This window comes from Mustela nivalis (genome assembly GCF_964662115.1).
Source record: "Mustela nivalis genome assembly, chromosome: 8".
Lineage (NCBI taxonomy): Eukaryota > Metazoa > Chordata > Mammalia > Carnivora > Mustelidae > Mustela > Mustela nivalis.
In genome coordinates, this window is record NC_139027.1 from 35,285,420 (window position 1) to 35,305,062 (window position 19,643).

The window sequence follows — 19,643 nt, forward strand, 5'->3', positions numbered from 1 at the left end:
CTACACCTGCTGTGCAATGGAGAGGAAGGCTTGTTCCCAAAGTGGCTGGCGCTCGTGCTTCCTCAGTCTACTAGCGGAGGTGCTGGAGGCTTCCAGAATATCTCAGCAGTGGTTCTGATGATGGAAGACTCTCTATGTCTAATTTTTTAAATATGAGAATAATTCAACAGTGAAATTATTAGCCCACCCCAGGCGGTCTCAGCTATAATTTATGGCTCCACATCTCCCACCATTGTAATTTTGTTTTGCATTCATTAGGATAGGATTTTTTTTTTTTTTTAAGGACAATCTCAAGGAATCACAGTTCTGACGACTAACATTAACCACCATGTCACTCATAGATATTACTGAGGCTGTTATTCTGAAAAGTAAATTAATTTCCCTTGTGTGAGAACCATCTGAATAATATTCACATTCCTCTCTAGGGTAGGCTGATTGACTCTGGAAAGAACCTGCTGCTTCTATGGCAACCTGATGTGCTGGAAGGTCCTGCCCACCCCAACTTCTCTGGTTTTATTTTGTCCGCCTTGTTTTCCTTCCCTGGAATTCGGGAAGAAGAAAATTGGCTGGTGTTCTTGGGTACATAAAATTGGCAGGTGCTTTTAGAAAGCTTCATATGCTTTCCAACGCACAGACACATGAATACACACAGAAAGACACATCAGTAAATAGCTTATTTTCTCTTCTGTCAGCAATTTCATTATCTTTAAGGTTGGGTGGAAGAGACTTTTCTCTTACAACAGATGCAGAATACATTGGTGCTTTTTTTGGGTTAAAGGGCACAGAGTGATGGGGGGGAATATTAAAATGATTTTTGTAAAACAAAGATGAATAGAAGAGAAATTTATTTTAGGGACTTGGATGATGGTATTAATTGTGATGATGACACCTTCTATACCTTGAAGACCTACTATGTGTCAGGCATGGTGCTAAACACATATGGGCATTATCTCACTTAGTCCTTAGCACCATTGTCAGCCTCATTTTATGGGTTCAGCGAGTTTGTGTAACTTGTTCAGGTTAACATAGCAGACGTCAGAGTCTGTAGGCAAACCAGGTTTGTCTGCTCCAAAGCCTGGGTTTTAACCCCTATCTCCTGCCCTCTCCCCTGTGATGCCTGGGTTGATGTGGTGTTGAGCTGGTCCCCAGATAACAAGCATAAGGTACAAGAAGAGGATAAAAACAAGTTCAGTGAGAGGCAGCCATGTTCATTGGTATTTATTGTGAAGGAGTTTGAACTTTTGTGTGTTGGGTCAGATCCATTCTTGTTTGTTCTGTGAGCCCTCACAGAAGAACCTGGAATTGGCCAATCTTCAGATTCAAAGTGATCCAGACCTGGCGCTCTCTACTGGACCTTCATAGTCAGGGTATCATGGTTATTATCCTGGATTATAATGTTGGCCAGAAGTGGCCCACTCAATGGAAATATGGAGACAACACTGCAGGTTGTCCCTTATCTGAAGGGTTTCTGGTGTTTCCACTGGAGATCAGCCATCCACTGTTGGGAGAAATGGCCTGGTTCTAATCCCTTATGGTTCTGCAGCCTGCTGCATTTGGCACTGCTCTTCCAGTGCTCGTTTATAAGGTGGACAGTCTTTGCAGTCCGGGTAGCAGGATGTTAGTTCCTGCCTGGTACTGTCCATGACTTTAGACCCACAGGTTTCCTATTTGGGAGGGCTTTATATTCTTGGGGGTTTTGATTTTGTTAGCCTTTGAGAAAAGGAAAAAAAAAGAGAGCGACTGATCTTTTTTTTTTTTTAAATATACCAACAAGTTTATTCTAAAGTTTATATGGAAAGACAATAAACTGAAAATAGTCAACACGAAACTGAAGAAACATAAAAATAGTTGGGGCTCACATGACTGATTCCATCTGATCTCAAAGCTTATTCTAAAGCAATGGTACCCTATACCAATGGAAGAATGGTAACAGATCCATGGAACATAGGAGAGAGCCCAGGAATGGGCCTCTGCAGTTATATTCAACTGATTTTGGATGCATTCACAAAGGCAGTTCAATGGAGAAAGGATAACCTTTGCTATTCATGAGGCTGGGACAGCAGAACATTACAGGCGAAGAGAAAGAAAAAGACCCACCCATAGAATTTACACATTTCGCAAAAATTGATCCTAAATGGATGACAGACTTAGGTGTAAAATGTAAAAGTCTAACATTTCCAAAAGAAAAAAAAAATGAAAAAATAATGTCTGACTTAGAGTTTGGCGATGTGTTTTTAGACACAAACAAAAAAACACCACCCATGAAAGAAAAAATGATAAGTTAGAATTGTTTAAAATTAAATCCTCTTGTTGTACAAAAGACATTGTTATGAGAAAAAAAAGGGAAGCCACAGACTGGTTGAAAATATTTGTAAGACACATATCTGATGGAGGACTTGTATCCAACATGTACACAGAGCTCTCAAAACCTAAAACCTAAAGAACAAAAATGGGCAGTCTGTATGAACAGAAACTTCACCAGAGGGCACGAACAGATGGGAAAGACACGTATGAGGAGATTCTCAATATCTTCTGTTCTCAGGGGATTGAAAGTTACCACGACACCCTTATCAGAACCCTGAAAATCCTGGTGGTGGGTATTAAGGAGGGCACATATTGCAGGGAGCACTGGGTGTGGTATAGAAACAATGAATCTTAGGACACTGAAAGGTAAAATTAAATTCAAAAAAATAAATAAAATTCAGGTGTAAAACAAAAACAAGGAACAACAACAACAAACCTGCCACGAAAATCCCAAATTGGGGAAAGAGCCTGATCTTTTAATGCAGGATTGCTTTGTCAGAACCCGAGGACACATTAAATGCTCAGTTAAAAAAAAAAATGGAGGGGCGCCTGGGTGGCTCAGTCGTTGGGCGTCTGCCTTCAACTTGGGTCATGATCCCGGGGTCCTGGGTTTGAGCTCTGCATCGGGCTCCCTGCCCAGCGGGAGACTTACTTCTCCCTCTTCCACTCCCTGTGCTTGTGTTCCCCCTCCCACTGTCTCTCTCTCTCTCTGTCAAATACCAAAAAAAAAAAAAAAAAAGGCAAGTTGTGTGTAGCCAGGCCCCTTCTATGATTCCAAGCTTGAACCCAGGGTGGGGTTGGTTGGGATTGAGTGCAGGGAGGCTTGGGATTAGGGTGTCTGTTGACATTACTTGATAATAAGAAACCAGGTTTTTACATCTTGGCTGGATGGCTGAACCAAATCTTCTGGGTCCGACCTGTGGCATTAAAGTATCCTGCTTTGTAACATAGTTTCCCTATGAGTTTCTCTGTCCAATAGCGTCTCAGAGAAGGGGAGAAACAGGGATAGATGGCCTGTGGGCTCTCTGAGTGGTTGGAGGGCATCTGTTGGGGGTCAATGGGAATGGGGTGCAGTCGTCCATCAGTGGGGGCATTCGCAGGTTCCCTGGAAGCCTGTCTGTGGCTGAGATTAATGAGGAAAGGTGGCCACAGGGAGTGTGGCCTAGGCCCAGGAATTTGCTCAGCTTTTGTCTGCAGAGGTCAGCACTTTGACAGTGGAGGAGGAAGGTTTTGTCCTTCCTCCCACTGGCAGCAGGGATGCCTGTGAACCAGTTTGCACCAAGAAGTCTCAGGGTCAAGGACAAGGCCCAGCCACAAAGCTCCTCTCCTGCTTCCAATTTGACTGGATGTCATTCAGAGTAGACTGATGCAATGATGTTGCAGAGCAGGAAACATGCAAAGCAATTATCTTTTTAGTAGGTCATTGGCCTCCTTTGGGAGAAGAGACCAGAGGGAGATGGGAAGGCAGGCAGTGCGGCCTCCCCCAGAGGCTGCGCGCGCAGTAGCTGCATTGGTGATTAATAGCGTGTCACTTTCCATGAATGTTGCTTTAAGCAGCCGTGTTCAAAATTGAGTGGGAATGAAATAAAACAACCCAAAATAGATGTTTCCTCTATGCCTTATGAGTTGCTGGAATCCAGAAATAGCTTTTCAAATCTATAATTTTAAATGGCATCATTCACAGCATTCTCAGAGCCGCGGCTTTCTTTTTGCATGGATATTGCTGTATGCACAAGCATCCCTTTTCGTTTTTAAAGAGCATGAAAAATTTGAGCTCAGTGTCTTGAGGTTTTTTCGGCACTGAAATAAAAATGATGATTATAGAGAAAAATATAGCCTTTACATATGTTTTTAAAGAAAAATAGTAACCTAGCAGCGGAAAAGGACAGGAAGAATCTTGTGCCCATATAGATCATAAACCGGAGCAGTAAAAAGGTCTGGCCGGCAGTAATTGCTGGCCAGCTGCAGGGATTACAGCCCTGTGAGCTGCGTTCAGGGCACCCTGCCAGGATGCTGGCAACCAGAAGTCGGGCCGGGACCATCCTGACCCACAGTGCCGTTGCTGCGCTCCAGAGTGTAAACAGGAGGGTGACCACACAGCAGCAGGGCAGGGTGCCTGCACTGGCCACACCCTCTCAGAGCACAGGGATTTGAGGCCCTCTCCCTCTGCTGCCTCCGTTGGAGCTAAGCTGCCAGTTTGGAGGCTAATAGTGGTAGGGATGACCTCTGGCTACATCTCTGGGTAGGAGAAGGGTCACTAGACTTCAGTATCACTTTTGTCTTAAGGAAGCCAAAGAACACATCTGATGGGTGAGGAACCAGAGGGAACCCTCAGCTCAGTGCTTTGGGGATTGTCACTGTCTTGGACCAGAGAGGAGGAGGGAAAGTGGGTGGTGCTGTACACCTTCTGCCCACCTATTTTGTCTGGTCCCTGGAAAAAAAACAAAAACTAAAACAAACAGTAAAGCTAAACAAACCAGTGGTGGGTGGGCTGTGGGGAACAAGGGCGGGGTGGATTCCTCATCTTTTTTGCATCTTCCATCCCCATCCTAACTCCCTGCTGGCTTCCACTCAGCACTCCAGTGTCTGACCATTGGCCTTTTTTGGGACATCTCGTCACAAGTGAACATTCCAAGGAGACATGGAAGGGTGGATGGGTGGAGGAGTTGAATTGGACCTCCTAAGAGATGGTGGGACATTCCTTCTGTCATCTTGCTTTCTCTTTCCTGAGTACTCACATCTGGCCAAGCTGGGGCACATCAAGACAGAAAAGGCTGGCCCCATAAGTTTTAATATTGTTCAGGTATGGTGAGGCCAACAGATCAGGGGATGACTGCCATTAAAAAGATAGCTTGTTACAGTTTCCAAGAGGAGGGGGTGTGCCATGCCATGCAAGGCCATATGGGGACGCACCATGGATGGTTAAGAGGCAGGAGGAGCAAAGGGGAAACATGGACAAGAGCCTTTATTGTGGTTTCTGTGAGAAAGGATGGAGAAGGAAGGGCAAGCAGGCTAAGCAGGTTTAGGATTGGCTGGTTTGAATAATTTCAGAAGTTTCTGGGACTGTCTTTTGTGGTCTGATACCTGGCCCTGGGGGTTAGTGGCCCAGAGTAAGAGTCGCTTTAGAGTCTGAGGGTTAGTGGCCTAGAGTAAGAGTAAAGGAGATGGTTGGGGTTGTGGGCTCTGGATTGGTGAGTTTGCATGGGAAAGATGGATAGGCAGAGTGGTCCCTTGCTCATTGCAGACACTGGCCAGCCCTGGGAGGACCAATCCCTCAAGGGTCAGGAAAGAAGGCTTTAGAAGTCAGTGCATCAAAACATGTGGTCAGTACAGGTTGCACATGACCCCAGCATGAAAGGTAGAAGTGCTCCCATCTGGGAGGTATCACAGGTGAAATGCTCAGGGTGTTCTGAGAAGTAGCTTCCTGCTTTGATTGGTTTGGTTTGGTTTTTGAAGGGGCATGTCACAAATGCGAGAAAAGTATCAATGGGAGTAGAGGGCAGTTGGCTAAGCCACCAAAAATAGGATGTGTGGCAGCCAAGTGAGGTTGGATGAGTGCCTTGCCTGGACAGAGGCCCGGGACAGGAAGCTTCAGAAGGGGCTTAGCAGGAAAAACAGTTGGGACACTCAAGTAAGGCCAAACTAGACTCTTGAATGCCAAGCTGAAGCATTTGGATTTCATGCTGTCTGAGCTGGCCAGAGCTGCTCTGTTTCACTCTCTAATTCTGTTAATGAATTCATAGATTCGTAGAGAATGCCGACATCTGGCCATATATCATAAACCCAGAACTTAATTAACAGGTTAGGATGCTGATGTAAATTGATTGTGGATGAGAAAAAGAAATCCCCTGTGGGAGGAGTTGAAGACACAGTGCCTTCCAGGCCTGCAGGTAATGTCAGCAAGCAGAAAGGGCTCTTGGTACCCTGGGTAATAGCCATGCCCCAGACGGAGAGGGCAGTAGCCTCCGAGCTCCAGTGGATCAAATCATGGAGAGGGGGTCCTGAATTGCCAGATCTTCCTAGTTTTCAAGAAAAGCTGGAAATTCAGAGTCTTGTGTAACCTCCCAAGTTAAGTGAAATTACCTGAGAAGTCTATGGTGGCTCACTAATGAAACTCTTTCGTCCCTAACAGCACAACAAAAGGCCTGAGCCCTGCCACATGGGATCCTGTGGGCCTCTTTCTACTCTGCATCTGTCATCCTAATTGAACTGTGAGGGTCAAAGAGGAAATGGGACAGTTTTAAGGTGTGGCTACATTGGGAAACTGAGGCATACCGGGTCAGGAGTCAGATCTGGCTTCCAAAGACCTTCCCTGAAGTCTTGAGTGGACATCTTGGTGGCGCTTCATCTGCATTTCCTCATTGGCAAAATCCATTCATTCATTCATTCACACTGTGTGTGGGGCTAAGACAGATACTTCACACCAAAACAGAAAATCTGATGGGACGCTATCTAAAGTCGTGTTGCTACTGTAATGATTTTATAGCAAAACAAAAGCTAAAAGGTGTTGTGATCAGGGGCATCTTTTCCCAGTGCCGTGTGGTTGAAGTTCCCTCTAGCAACACAGTAGAAAATACTGGTGATTGACAGACTGGGCTGGGGGGTACAGGCAAGTCTCTCCTGACCACGTCACGTGGTCTCATTCTCTCTGAGTCCAGGGCTCTGAGCTCAACAGCGGGTCCTCTACCTCCTTGACCCTGGTGGACACCCGGCACCTAAAGTGGTGTCGCCACAGAGCAGGTGCCTAGATGTCCCTCAGGGGAGTGAGTCTCGTGTGGCAGTGAATGCCTTCAGTACAGAAAATTTTAGCTACAGCAACCATAGAAAAAGCTAGTCTAATCATAGCATCTGAGAAAGGAAATTGAGAGAGTGGGGACAAACGGAATTTTCAATGACCTGATGTCATGATATGCCATTGTTGGATCTGTGATTTTCCTACTGGCTTCGCACTGTTCGCAGCCGAGAGGTTTCCCTATAGGCTGTCAGGCCTCATCTGGCACCATGCCCCCCCGCTGGTGTTGGAGTGCGCTAGGATGGACCAAGGGCAGAGCTGGGGGGTGAACTTCGGATAGCCAACGGTGAGGCAGTTAGACTGTATCTGGAGAAGTCTGCACATAGACAACAAGCTTGCACTCATAAGGCTGGAAAGCAGCTGCCCCTAGATGCCCCTCTGGCCATGTGTGTCCTTACCCCCTCCCACACACGCAGCAGGGACCATGAATTCTAGACACTGTGCGTACTAAGAAGATCATTGTATCCTTCTTTTAAGAATAAATAAAGACAATATTAAAGCATCAACTTGTGTTTAAGAAAGTCTATCAAATATAGACATTTTTAAACATTGCTGTTTCCCTTCTCTCCCTGCTGTTTTCCTTCTCTCCTTGTGATGGATAGATAGATATCCTCACTTCACTTTGCCTGAAGCACAAGCCTGCTTGGCCTTTTTGGTAACAGAGCACCGCGTGCACTTGTGTGCATATGCCCAGGTGTGCGTGCACCTGTGCTCATGTGTGCAGGCATGTGCGTGCGAAATGTTCTTTCATAAATCGGCATGCAGGTCAGAGACGTTCGAAGACAAGGAGGCTGCCAAGCCCAGAGCATCACGGGGCTGGGGAGGAGGTGAGTTCGGTCAGGCCCGGCTCTCTGCCGCCCACTGCTGAGGGATTCAGAGGATTAGTCCGTGGGTGTTGCCTGTGGGGATAATCTCAGGCCACTTCATGCGTCGCTCTGAGGAGGTCCCCCGTTGGCCCCGATACCACTGCCTCAGAGCAAAATGTGACTGCTGTTCATAAAGCACAGGATTTGAGGCAGGATGTGAGCACCTTTCCTTGCGGAGCTGCAGGGGGGATGGAGGTGGGCCGAAAGTAATGACCCGTCTGGGAATCTGACAGGAGCACCAGGGTCAGGGTTGCCTCCTTGTTGAGAATGTCCTTTTGAAATATGTTCTCGGATGTTGCTCCCATCCTATTAATTATGTCACAAACTTAGTAAAGCTGAATAATTAATGATCACGGGGCACTTGGAACTGTAAAATGCCATGTAAATGTTAAGGAGTAAAAATTACTCTGTGTGTTAATTAAATAGATAGGCTGCTTTAAAAAATATTCCATGGTGGGAAGATTAATTTCCAGAAGAGCTGAAAAGGTTTTTGTTGGACTGTCCTAAGAAACTTTCAATATCTAATTATCTCAACCACATTTTAGGAGACTCAGGCATTCTGTATCCTGAAGGATTTGAAAGGCTACTTGACACATTTGGCTTGGGAAATGGCATTACCTATTGAATTTTGGTAAAAATTGTTTCTGCTTAATTCTCTCTAGCCGGAGGCAGTTTGGGCCTAAGGCCAAGGAAGAAGTAAAGATCATTGAGCACCAAACACAGACCCTTCGGCTGATGCCTCATCTGGCCACAGCCTTGGCCTTGACCTTCGTCAGCAGGTGAGTTGGCTGTCAGGGTTTGCTCTCTAAAGGTGAGTGTGAGATCCTGCCTGGCATTGGTAAGGAGTGAGGGGAGAGGCAGACAGGGGCTTCATCTTCTAACTGGAAGCAGGTAAGAGTCTGTGGTGAAAACCTGACGCTCAGGTTAAAAGTGATGTCTGAATCTTGATTGTCTGTATATCTGGGGGGCATGGGATCCACAGAGAATGTGAGAAGCCTTGAACCAGCATTTCTCCATTTTCTGAAAGAAACATACTTGGCTGTTAAAATTTCTCAACCTCTGACAAAGGTTCTAATGTAAAGTTTTAAAAAATAGGTCAAAGTGTGTGCATTATGTGGGGAGGGAGGGAGGAGTCAGGCTATTGCATAAAACAGTGCTAATAGTACTATAAATTCACCCGGAGCCTTGCATTTACAGGAGGCCTCCCCCTATGCTTCTCGGCTATAGCTCCTCAAAGCCCCGGGATGTTGCCTGAACAGATGTATGTCATCCCCACCTTCTAATGAACAGAAAATTGGGGATTTGCCTAAGATTACAGGGTCTGGGAGTAGATGCCCTGGGAATTTACCTCCAAGCCTGGATCCTTATGCTGTGTTCTTCCTTATACAATCCCGCTACTTAGGGTATTATTTTCAGAGTAATTTAGAATTGTGTTCAAAATTTACTGCACTGATGGCCAAGCTGGTGCCAGGGTTTATAAGAGGAAGGTAATCAGGAAGGCCTGCAAATCTGGTGTGCTGCTGGCTTGTGGGGCTGCCGGGCTTCTGCCGGCCTGGCTGGGAGGGGCTTGGGTGGGCGTACCTCTATGCTCAAGCCTGGGATTCCAGGACTCTCAGACACCAAATCCTGCAGACTGAGCTTCAGGTAACATGAAAGATCAATCAAAGCCACCCAGAGGAAAATATGAACCACACACATCCAACACCTTACTTAAAATATTTTTGAATGCTTTCTGAGATTCAATTTGCATATGGTAAAATATACAGATTTTAAGGTATTTGTCATTTTGTGTCATTTGTCATTTTATATATTATGTCATTTTAGGGTTCAATGACAAGCATATACTCTTGTGTAATGAACACTCAAACCAAATATAAAACATTTCCACCTTTGCAGTTGGCTCTCACCTTACACCACAGGAGAGACAACCACCTTCGTGAGTTCTATCCCCATAGCTAAATTTTGTCAGTTCTTGAACTTCATGTAAATGGAAACATACAGTGTGTAGTTGTTGTGCGTCCAGTTTCTTTCATTCAACATGATGTCTTAATATTCCTCAACGTTGTTGATAGTTTTTTCATTTTTAGTGCTGAGTAGTAACATTAAGTGAATAAACACAATTTTTTAATCCATTCTCCCAGGGTTGAACATTTGGTTTGCATCTAGACTTTTAGCTGCAATGAATAAGACACGGTGAATATTCTGGTACAAGTCTTTCTTTTTTCTTAGAGTAAATGCCTAGAGAGGACTTGCTGGATGATGGATATGTGTATGTCTAACTTTATAGAAACTGCCATTTTTCTTTATAGCAACTGCCATTTTATATTCATTTGAGCAATGCATGCGGGTTCTGGTTACTGTATATCCTGAAATATTTCAAGTGTCTCAAAACTGTTACCAAAAAAATCAGGTTGTAAGAGTTGTCTAAGTCTGTTCTTACTCAAAATTGTCTTGGCTGTTTTGACTTGTCTGGGACTTTGCATTTCTATGTACAATTTTGGACCTGCTTATCAGATTTTTTTTTAATTTATTTATTTGACAGATAGAGATCACAAGCAGGCAGAGAGGCAGGCAGAGAGAGAGAGAGAGTGGGGGAAGCAGGCTCTCTGCTAAGCAGAGAGCCCGACGTGGGGCTCTATCCCAAGACACTGAGATCATGACCTGAGCCAAAGGCAGAGGCTTTAACCCACTGAGCCACCCAGGTGCCCCAGATTTTTTTTTTAAAACAAAAAGCCTGATTGTATTTGTTTGTGATTACATGGAATCTATTAAGCAATTTGGGCAGTGCTGGGTCTTTCAAATCTAAGATGATTTATCTCTGTATTTATATAGGAATTTAATTTTTCTTAGCATATTTTCTAATTTACAGTGTAGAGATCTTTCACATTTTTTCTAAATTTATTCAAATGATATTTCTTCTTAAAATTTAATTATCAATTGTTCTTAATATTATATAGAAATGTAATTGAATTTTTTGTGGGTGTCTTTTATTAGACTGAGGTGTTCCCTTCCACTCCTAGTTGGCTGAGTATTTTTATCATGGATGTTGGATTTTGACTTAATTTTTTCCTCTATTCACTTAGCTGATCATGTGAAATTTCTTTTTTTTTCTTTTTGTTTATTATGTTCAGTTAGCTACTGTATAGTGCACAAAAAAAAGTTTTTGATGTAATGTCCAATGATTCATCAGTTAATTATAACACCCAGTGCTCATCACAGCACATGCCCTTCTCAATACCCATCACCCTCTTACTCCTCCTCCCATGCTCCTCCCCTCTGAAACCCCCAGATTGTTTCTTAGGGTCCATATTCTCTCATGATTCATCTCTCTCTCTGCTTTCTCCCTCTTTGGGTTTTCCTCCCTTCCGCTGTGGTCCTCTGTGCTATTGCTTATGTTCCACATATGAGTGAAACCCTATGGTAATTGTCTTTCTCTGCTTGACTTACTTCACTTAGCATGATCCCCTCCAGTTCCATCCAAGTTGATGCAAATGGTGGGTATTCATCCTTTCTGATGGCTGGATAATATTCCATTGTGTATATGTACCACATCTTCTTTATCCTTTTATCTGTTAAAGGGCATCTCACCTCCTTACACATATACCCCTTCTTTTCACTACATCTGCATCTTTGAGGTAAATACCCAGTAGTGCAATTGTTGGGTCATAGGGAAGCTCTATTCTTAACATCTTGAGGAACCTCTCTACTGTTTTCCAGAGTGACTGTACCAGTTTGCATCCCCACCAAAAGAGTAATAGGGTTTCCCTTTCCCCATATCCTCCCCAACATTTGTTGTTTCCTGTTTTGTTAATTTTTGCCATTCTAATTGGTATAAGGTGGATCTCATTGTGGTTTTGATTTGTAGTTCCCTGATGGCTAATGTTGGGCATTTTTTCATGGTTCTGTTAGCCATTTGTATGTCTTTTTTGGAGAAGTATCTGTTCATGTCTTCTGCCCATTTTTTGACTGGGTTATTAGTTTTTTGTGTTGAGTTTGACAAGTTCTTTATAGATCTTGGATATCAGCCCTTTAACTGTAATGTCATTTGCAAAGATCTTCTCCCATTCTGTGGGCTGTCTCTTAGTTTTTGTTGACTTTCCTTTGCTGTGTAGAAGCTTTTTATCTTGATGAAGTCCCAAAAGTTGATTTTTGCTTTTGTTTCACTTGCCTTTGGAGATGTGTCTTGAAAGAAATTATTGTGGTTGAGGTCAAAGAGATTACTGCTTATGTTCTCCTCTAGGATTTCAGTAGATTCCTATCTTACATTGAGATCTTTCATCCATTTTGAGATTTCTTCATTCTATTAATGAAATGAGTTACATTGATTACTTTTCAAATGCTGAGCCTGATTTGCACTCTTTGAAATACTTTGTCATGCTGTATTATAATGCTTTTATATTATTAGATACAAATTGGTAATATTTATATAAGGATTTGTGTGTTTCTTGTGAAGAATGTAATTTTCTTTCCTTTGAGATGTCCTTATTAGGTTTTGGTATAAGGGTTATACTGTGCTCATAATGTGACTAGAAAGTGGTCCCTTCTCCTATATTTCTCAAGGAGTTTTTATAAGATTCGTATTATTTCTTAAATTTGGTAGTCTTTACTAAGAAGCCATCTGGACTTTTTTTTTTTAATAGGAGGATTTTTGATTACCTGGTTAACTTCCTTAACAAATATGAATCTTAAGATTAGCAAGTTCTTCTCTGTCAGTTTTATTAATTTGTGCTTTTCCAGGAATTTGTCCTTTTACTCTAATTTGTAAAATATATCTAAATTGTTAATATTTTCTTATTATAATATTAATGTCTATAGGATCTGTAGTGATGACCCTTCTTATTCCTAATATAGCTTTTGGCTTTTTTTAGGGGTTGATTTTTCTAGATGTTTATTGGTTTTGATAATCTTTTCAAATAATATGCTTTTGTCTTGAGTGCTTTTCTTGCATTTTTGTCCATTTTCTGTTATTGATTTAATTTCTTTATTATTTTCTCTCTTCAATTTAGTTGGGAATTAATTTGCTTTCTTTTTCTAGCTTCTTCTAGCTCATTGATCTAAAACCTTTCTTTATAAAATAAAAATGTATTGTTAAAAAATTTCTGCTAACTTTGTTTAGTGTATTTTAAGCTTTGTTATTTATATTTAGCACATACAGATTTTGGGTTATTACATCTTCTAGAGGAATTAAGCCTGTTATAATCATTAAATGTTTCTCTTGGTTTCTGGTAAATTTTTTTTGTCTTAAAGTCTACTTTCTTTGCTATTGTTATAACCATACCAGTTTTCTGATGCCGAGTGTTTTCCTGGTCTATCTCTACCCACCCTTTTATTTTAACCAATCTGTCATTATATCAACCTACATGTGCCATTGTGAGATTTTTATAAACAACATATGGTGAGGTCCTGGTTTTTATCCAATTTGGTAATCTTTTAATTTGGAATGCTAAACTCATTTTTATTTACTGTAATTCCCAATAAGTCTACCATTTTGCCACTTGCTCTGTTCTGTCTTTTCTCGGTTCTTCATTCCCTCTTTGTTTTTCCAAGGTGGGTACATTAAGTATCATGACATGTATCTGTATCTTGCCAGTACCCACCTTGAATAGGTATTTTACCACTTTATATGTAATGAAAACTTGTAAGACTATAATTCTTTCTTTTGGGGGAGGTTATTGATTATTTTTTTTTAGTATTTCATTTTATCTCTTCTCAGCTTTTACCTGTATTTCTTTTCTTTTCCTTTTCCCCAAGAATCTGAAGTGTATGTATTTAAGCTCCTTAGATGATTCTAGTGCGCAGAGAGAGTTGAGAACTACAGGAGCTTTTTTGGGAAGCTTCTTAGTGTGACCTGGAAATAAACTTCACTAACAAATAAAAAGCAGCAGTATTAAATTATTATGAAAACTTAAAATGGATCAAAATAACCTGATATGAAACCTGATGATTCTTCACAAGCATGGCAAAGGAAAATAAATTTCTTCTTTTAATTTTTTACCCGGTGGTATTTGTAACTATTACAGAGAGGCAAGTGTTCTACACATTGACTTCTTTCTCCACTATTCACAATCCATGACACAGGAAGTTAATAGACCACATAACAAAGAGTTGCCATATATTCCACATTTATAAGTTTATATATACACACATATATACTTGCATCTTTATGTACAACTGAAGTGCGGTATGTACAGCATGTTTCGTTTTTCTTCAGCTCTTTATTTTTTAGCTTGATTTAAGCTTAATTTACCTTGATTTTATAAGTGCTATATTGCTAGTATTAGTAAACACCAAAGTTTCTCTTGATTTTAGGGAAATACCCTCCAAATGCCAACAGCCGAGGTCACAATTCTAGCTTAAGGTTTCAGTGGGAGAAATGAAAGGTGATTAATAGAAATTAATCAATAAAAAACTATGGAATCCTCAAAAAAAAAAAATACAGAATCCTTACCACATACCATGCAGGGCACAGTACTGAATAAGGGTTAGGTCCACGTCCTATCAAGCTGTCAATCTAACTGACCCCAGGACATACCAGATTTTCCTGACCTTCACCTCCTTTGCATCCTCTGTGGTTCTTGGCCTTGTTCAGGGTCCCCATTGTGGTTCTGTTGCTGCTTCCTTTTTGTTTCTCTCTCTCTATCCCCCATTGTAGCAAGGGGTTGACCCACTGAAAATCTGGTTATTGGGATCTTCTAGAAGAAATGCTTCATCTGGAGAGAAAGAGATGGTCTGTGTTTTGAAACAAGCCCAGAGAGAAGTTAGTGTTTTCTGTGAAATATTCTGGCTTTCCTGTTTCTCTCTAGTTTGTAGCCCTTATATCCCTTTCTCTGACTTATGAGGAAGCAGTTCAGTGAAGCTGATTGTAACATGGCAAAATCTTATACTAAGTATACCTCTCCCCACTTCACACCTATTGTTTTTTAAAAAGGTTATCAAACCTTGTTTCTAGACCCTGTCTCCAAATTCCCGTGGGTATCACTGTGCTGCCAATTAATTGGCTTCAGGTTCAGGGGCTGGGTAACCTCAAGTTTGTTGAATCAGATGTTTATTCAGTGTGTTAGGTCATCCTTAAGCATAGAGAAACTCTCGTGAGAGTATTCTAGAACTTAAGTGTATGGTTCTGGAGTTTGGTGAGCAGAAAAAACAAACCACCAGCTAGGCAGCTGGCCCTGCCTCTCCTCCCTTCTAATGTGACAAGACATGAATAGTTAGAGCTTCACTTCACAGTTAAAGGCAGGTAAGAGAAACGTGGGGGATGGCTTCTTCCAGTACGTATGTATTTATGTACTCAGTAAATACACGGTCTCTTGCCAGTAGGTTTACCAGCTAAAATACACCCCTGGGTGCCTGGGTGGCTGAGTGGGTTAAAGCCTCTGTTTTCAGCTCAGGTCATGATCCCAGGGTCCTGGGATTGAGTCCCGCATTGGGCTCTCTGCTCAGCAGGGAGCCTGCTTCCCTCTCTTTGCCTGCCTCTCTGCCTACTTGTGATCTGTCTGTCAAATAAATAAATAAAATCTTTAAAAAATAAAATAAAATATAGTCATCCCAATGTGAATTTTAAATATCCAATGTGTAATTTTTTAGTCTAAGTATATCCCAATACTTAAACTGACAGTTATGCATTGTTTATTTGAAATTCATATTTAAATGGGTATCCTCTGCTTCGGTCTATTAAATCTGGCAACCTTGCTTTTGAGGCTAGTGCTGAAATCAGACACAGTCCCTGCCACACGGAGCAGGCAGCGCCTTCCTTCTCTGGGATTTGGCAGTAGCAGTTGGCAAGCTCCTTGCTGGGATCCCCTTTCTTCCCAATTGCTTCCATAGGCCTGGAGACAGGGGGGACCTGTCTAGCCCTTAGTGAGCCCAGCTGCCCCCACCCTGCATCACTCACATTCTCCTGCCTTTAACAAGGAGGGGAAGGAAACTTGATGCCCTTCTCCCCATTGGCTGCTCAGATGCTGAGTAGCAGGGCTAACTTGATGCAGTAAGGGTTGGCATGATGAGGGCCTCTGAAAAATATGATGGGCTCCTCCTGCCAGGACTTTTCTCCTTACCTACTCTCTCCAGAACTGGTAGACATGTCTCCTCCTCCCTTCATTACATGACTAGTGTGTCAGGGATCTTTCCAGGCCTTGAGGACTCAGCAGCCAACTTCCCTGCCTGAGTGGCCCGTGTGACTGGGTAGGATTCCTGTTTTCTGTCTTTGGCCATGGGTACCATCCTTAGGTTTCTTATTAACGTCTTCCTATGGGACCTGGGACATCCAAGGCCTCTTCCCCACTGCTGAGTGCTGATGGTGCCCTGCATGCTTCCTGGCTTGGGGACACCCTGGCGGGCACTTGGGGTGAGGGTCTTGCTGGACATGTATGTTGCACTGCCCCTCTCAGGCCTTCTGTGTTCTATCCACTGACTGTGATGGCAGAATACTTCCCGCGGTGGCCATTACTGCTCAGGAAGTGTCAGCTATTGTCGCCTGCCTTCGCCCCTGAGACTCAAGTGTCCTCCCCCCACCAATTACCACATTCTGGCGACTGTGCCTCCCATTGGGAAATTACTCAAGGCCCTCCTTCCTTATTACCTCACTTGGGCCCTCCCCAGCTCCCTTTCTTGTGCCCTGCCCCTCACATGCAGCCTGGTCCCTCATCAAATCCATCCTCCACCAATGACCACACCTAAATACTTGACTGCTGGGACCCTCCCAGGGCCTCCCAGTAAATTCTGTACTGGATAAACTTAAGCTCCTTCCCGTCACTTTGACGCTCATTCCTCTGCCTGGACCCTGCCAACCTCCACCCCACCCCTGTGCCTTCTCTTCTCCACGTTGAGGCTCCGTACTCACCCCTGCCCTCCTCTGGGCTTCCTCACAAGCCACCTGCCCACCTTGTCTCCACATTCATCTCACATCTTTGTCTTCCTTTCCTTGCCTGTTCATAGTCATCTTTTGAGATCTAGTTCAGGCTGTCCTCTCCTACAGGACACCTCTGAGTCTCTCCTTGAATAAGGGGCCCCCGATAAGCTTCTTGGAGCAGCCAGACCCCTCTTAATGTACCATCACTCTTGGTTTGCGGTTGTGAGTTCTTCGCACATAAAAATTGTGGATCCTTCATTTGGCATCTCTCCCTCTGAGAGTGCCTGGCTCTCTGCACAGGTTGCTTCAACTGACCTGAATGAAATTGCCTTATGTCATTACATCACACTTGGCCATGAAGCTGTTTGGAACTTTGCTTTCAAACTTTCTGTTAGTCCCTGAAGCAGAAGTTCTATGATGTGAAGGAGTTGGTCCAAGAGCTAGCTGGCCAGGATGGCTGGTAGCTGATATCTCTCTTGGGTATTATTTAGAGGAATTTGCTACAACAATGAATTTCCTAGCTTTCAATATCAGTATTTTAAGTGTACCAGCCAAATGGAGTATTTTGGGTCTGCCTTGCCTCTTAAATTCTTTTAGGCCAAATGAGTAGCTTAGGCAGTCCAGGCTGGGTTCCCGGCCAGGCGAGGCCACAGCTTCATCGCTGTTAGCGTTCAACTGGATTCAGTCATTATCTCTGGCGATCTCTTTTTACTCAATACCTTTAAGAATAAAATTCCAATAACGAACACATACTCAGTTGCTTATCATGTATCACACACTATCCTTAGTCACTTTTTTAACACCACAAGACAACTCACCAAGTTTCTCTGTTTGTAATTGATGTTTCCATAACACCTAGAACTGTGCCCCACACAAAGTAAGATTTCACTCATATTTGTGGAATCAATGAATGGGCGGAATGACACCTCCTGATTTCAAAAAACTCACCAAAATACTGTCCTTATCAAAGAACGGAGTTCAGGGTAAGTAAGGACTGCAGATACTCCTGAGCAAATGACCACCACTATTTGTGCATTGAACTGTGTTTTTAATATATTCCTGAAATCTTGTTGCGCCAAAGTCTTGCTTGCTGGTTTTATGTAAAGCAGACTTTTGTGAATTGAATCCTGCCCTCTCACTGACTTAATAGTTTTAGAGACACTCTATCTGCAGTTCTTCTGAATCTTACCCTGAGGATGGGTTCCAATAATTCCAGTGAATATTACCTGTAAACAAATACCTCACATTTCTAGAACCATTGCTTATAAAATCAACATATTTAGAAATGAGGAATAATCTTTCCACAGAATCCCTTAAATCTTCATTTATCTTCTGGGTCAGTCTCAGTTTCTTCTATCAGATTTTCACAAGATATGTACCTTCTAGACTCTAACATACCTGCCTACAGAAGGCTTCTCAGTTCCTCTTTGCAAGCAGACATGGGGGTATGATAAAGAATAAGAGTCACAGGAGGCACCTGTCTGTCTGTCCCTCAGCAGGGCCCATGTCCTGTGAGTTTTAAGTAAAATCACCAGCCAGCACTGCAGAAAAATCTTACCAGCCTTCTGCTAGGGGAGAGTCTCATAAGTCTTTCTTTTCTTAAAGCCTATTTCTTTCTCATTTCACACCCATTTCGTCCCTAGGGAATGTCTAGGGCTGTGTGTTTGTGTGTGTGTGTGTGTGTGTGTGTGTTTTAGGGAAATTAGCAGGGTGCTGATTTAAATGGTGCTCTGGGATTCTCTGAGAATTATGGTATGGCAGTCAAAGCCCAGGATGCAGGTGATGGATATATAGCGTAGATTGAGAATGCGTTAAACTTTCTTAGGGCATTGGCGTGGACATTACTTATCATGAAAAGAGCATGACGTTTAGGACTACAGAGTACTGGGTTTGAATCCTAGTTCTGTCCTGCTCTGGGAGACCTTGACTTAGCTAGGTAACCTCAACTGGACCTCTGTTTTCCCATCTGTAAAGTGGGGATATGCTTTTCTATTTCATGGGGTTGTCAAAAAAAATGAAATTAGAAGATAAATACAGAAGCTCTTTGCTTATTGAAATTGTTCAATACAATTGTGTTTTTCTTCATCTAGTGCCGATTAAACAAATGACGGTTTCCCTGTTTTTCCATTTGTCCCAGCTCAGTGGTTTCTCTTATGAGGTTTGGTAGTAGACTTGTCTATTTGCTATAGCATGAGGCCCAATGCAACATCGTTTGCATGTTCAGGTTTCACTGAGCAAACAAGGATATTCAGACATTGTAAGATTATTCTATGGATGGAAACAGGTAAATAAATATCTTGAGCCAAAACTGATTTTGTTGTTAAAGAAATGAAAAGGCAAGCCACAGAATGGGAGGAAATGTTTGCAATATGTGTATCTGACAATGGATGTTATTTAGAATAGGTAGTAACACTGAAAAAATAATTCAACTAAAAATTAGATGAAGCAAGCCAATAGAATATGCACAAAAGGTTTGGATGGACACTTGACAAGAAATATATGATCAGCCAATGCACACATGAAAAGATGCTAGTTATTAGGGAGATGCAAATTCAAACCATGAGGATACACCATTACGTATCCACTAGATTGGCTAATGTTAAAAAGACAGAAAAGACCAGTCATTGGCAGACATGGAACAACTAGAAACCTCCTACATTGCAGGTAGGGATGTAAAACTGCACAACCACTCGGGAAAACTGTTTGGCAGTCTCTTAAAAGTTAAAAATATATCTACCATATGACCCAGTCACTTCTCTCCTACATATTTACTGAAGGGAAATAAAGACATATGTCTCCTCCAAGATTTTTACATGAATTTCCATAGTGTTTT

At 42.5% G+C, this 19,643-nt stretch overlaps 1 protein-coding gene across 7 annotated transcripts in view; it reads left to right on the forward strand.

Moving 5' to 3' along the window:
* The window catches only part of ACOXL (acyl-CoA oxidase like), a 346,408-nt gene that overhangs the window by 162,553 nt on the left and 164,212 nt on the right, over window positions 1-19,643 (forward strand). For all 7 annotated transcript variants that reach the window (XM_082743347.1, XM_082743348.1, XM_082743346.1 and 4 more), the window contains one exon: window positions 8,625-8,741. In XM_082743347.1, coding sequence (XP_082599473.1) covers window positions 8,625-8,741 — 117 coding nt within the window. The remainder of the gene's footprint in view (window positions 1-8,624; window positions 8,742-19,643) is intronic.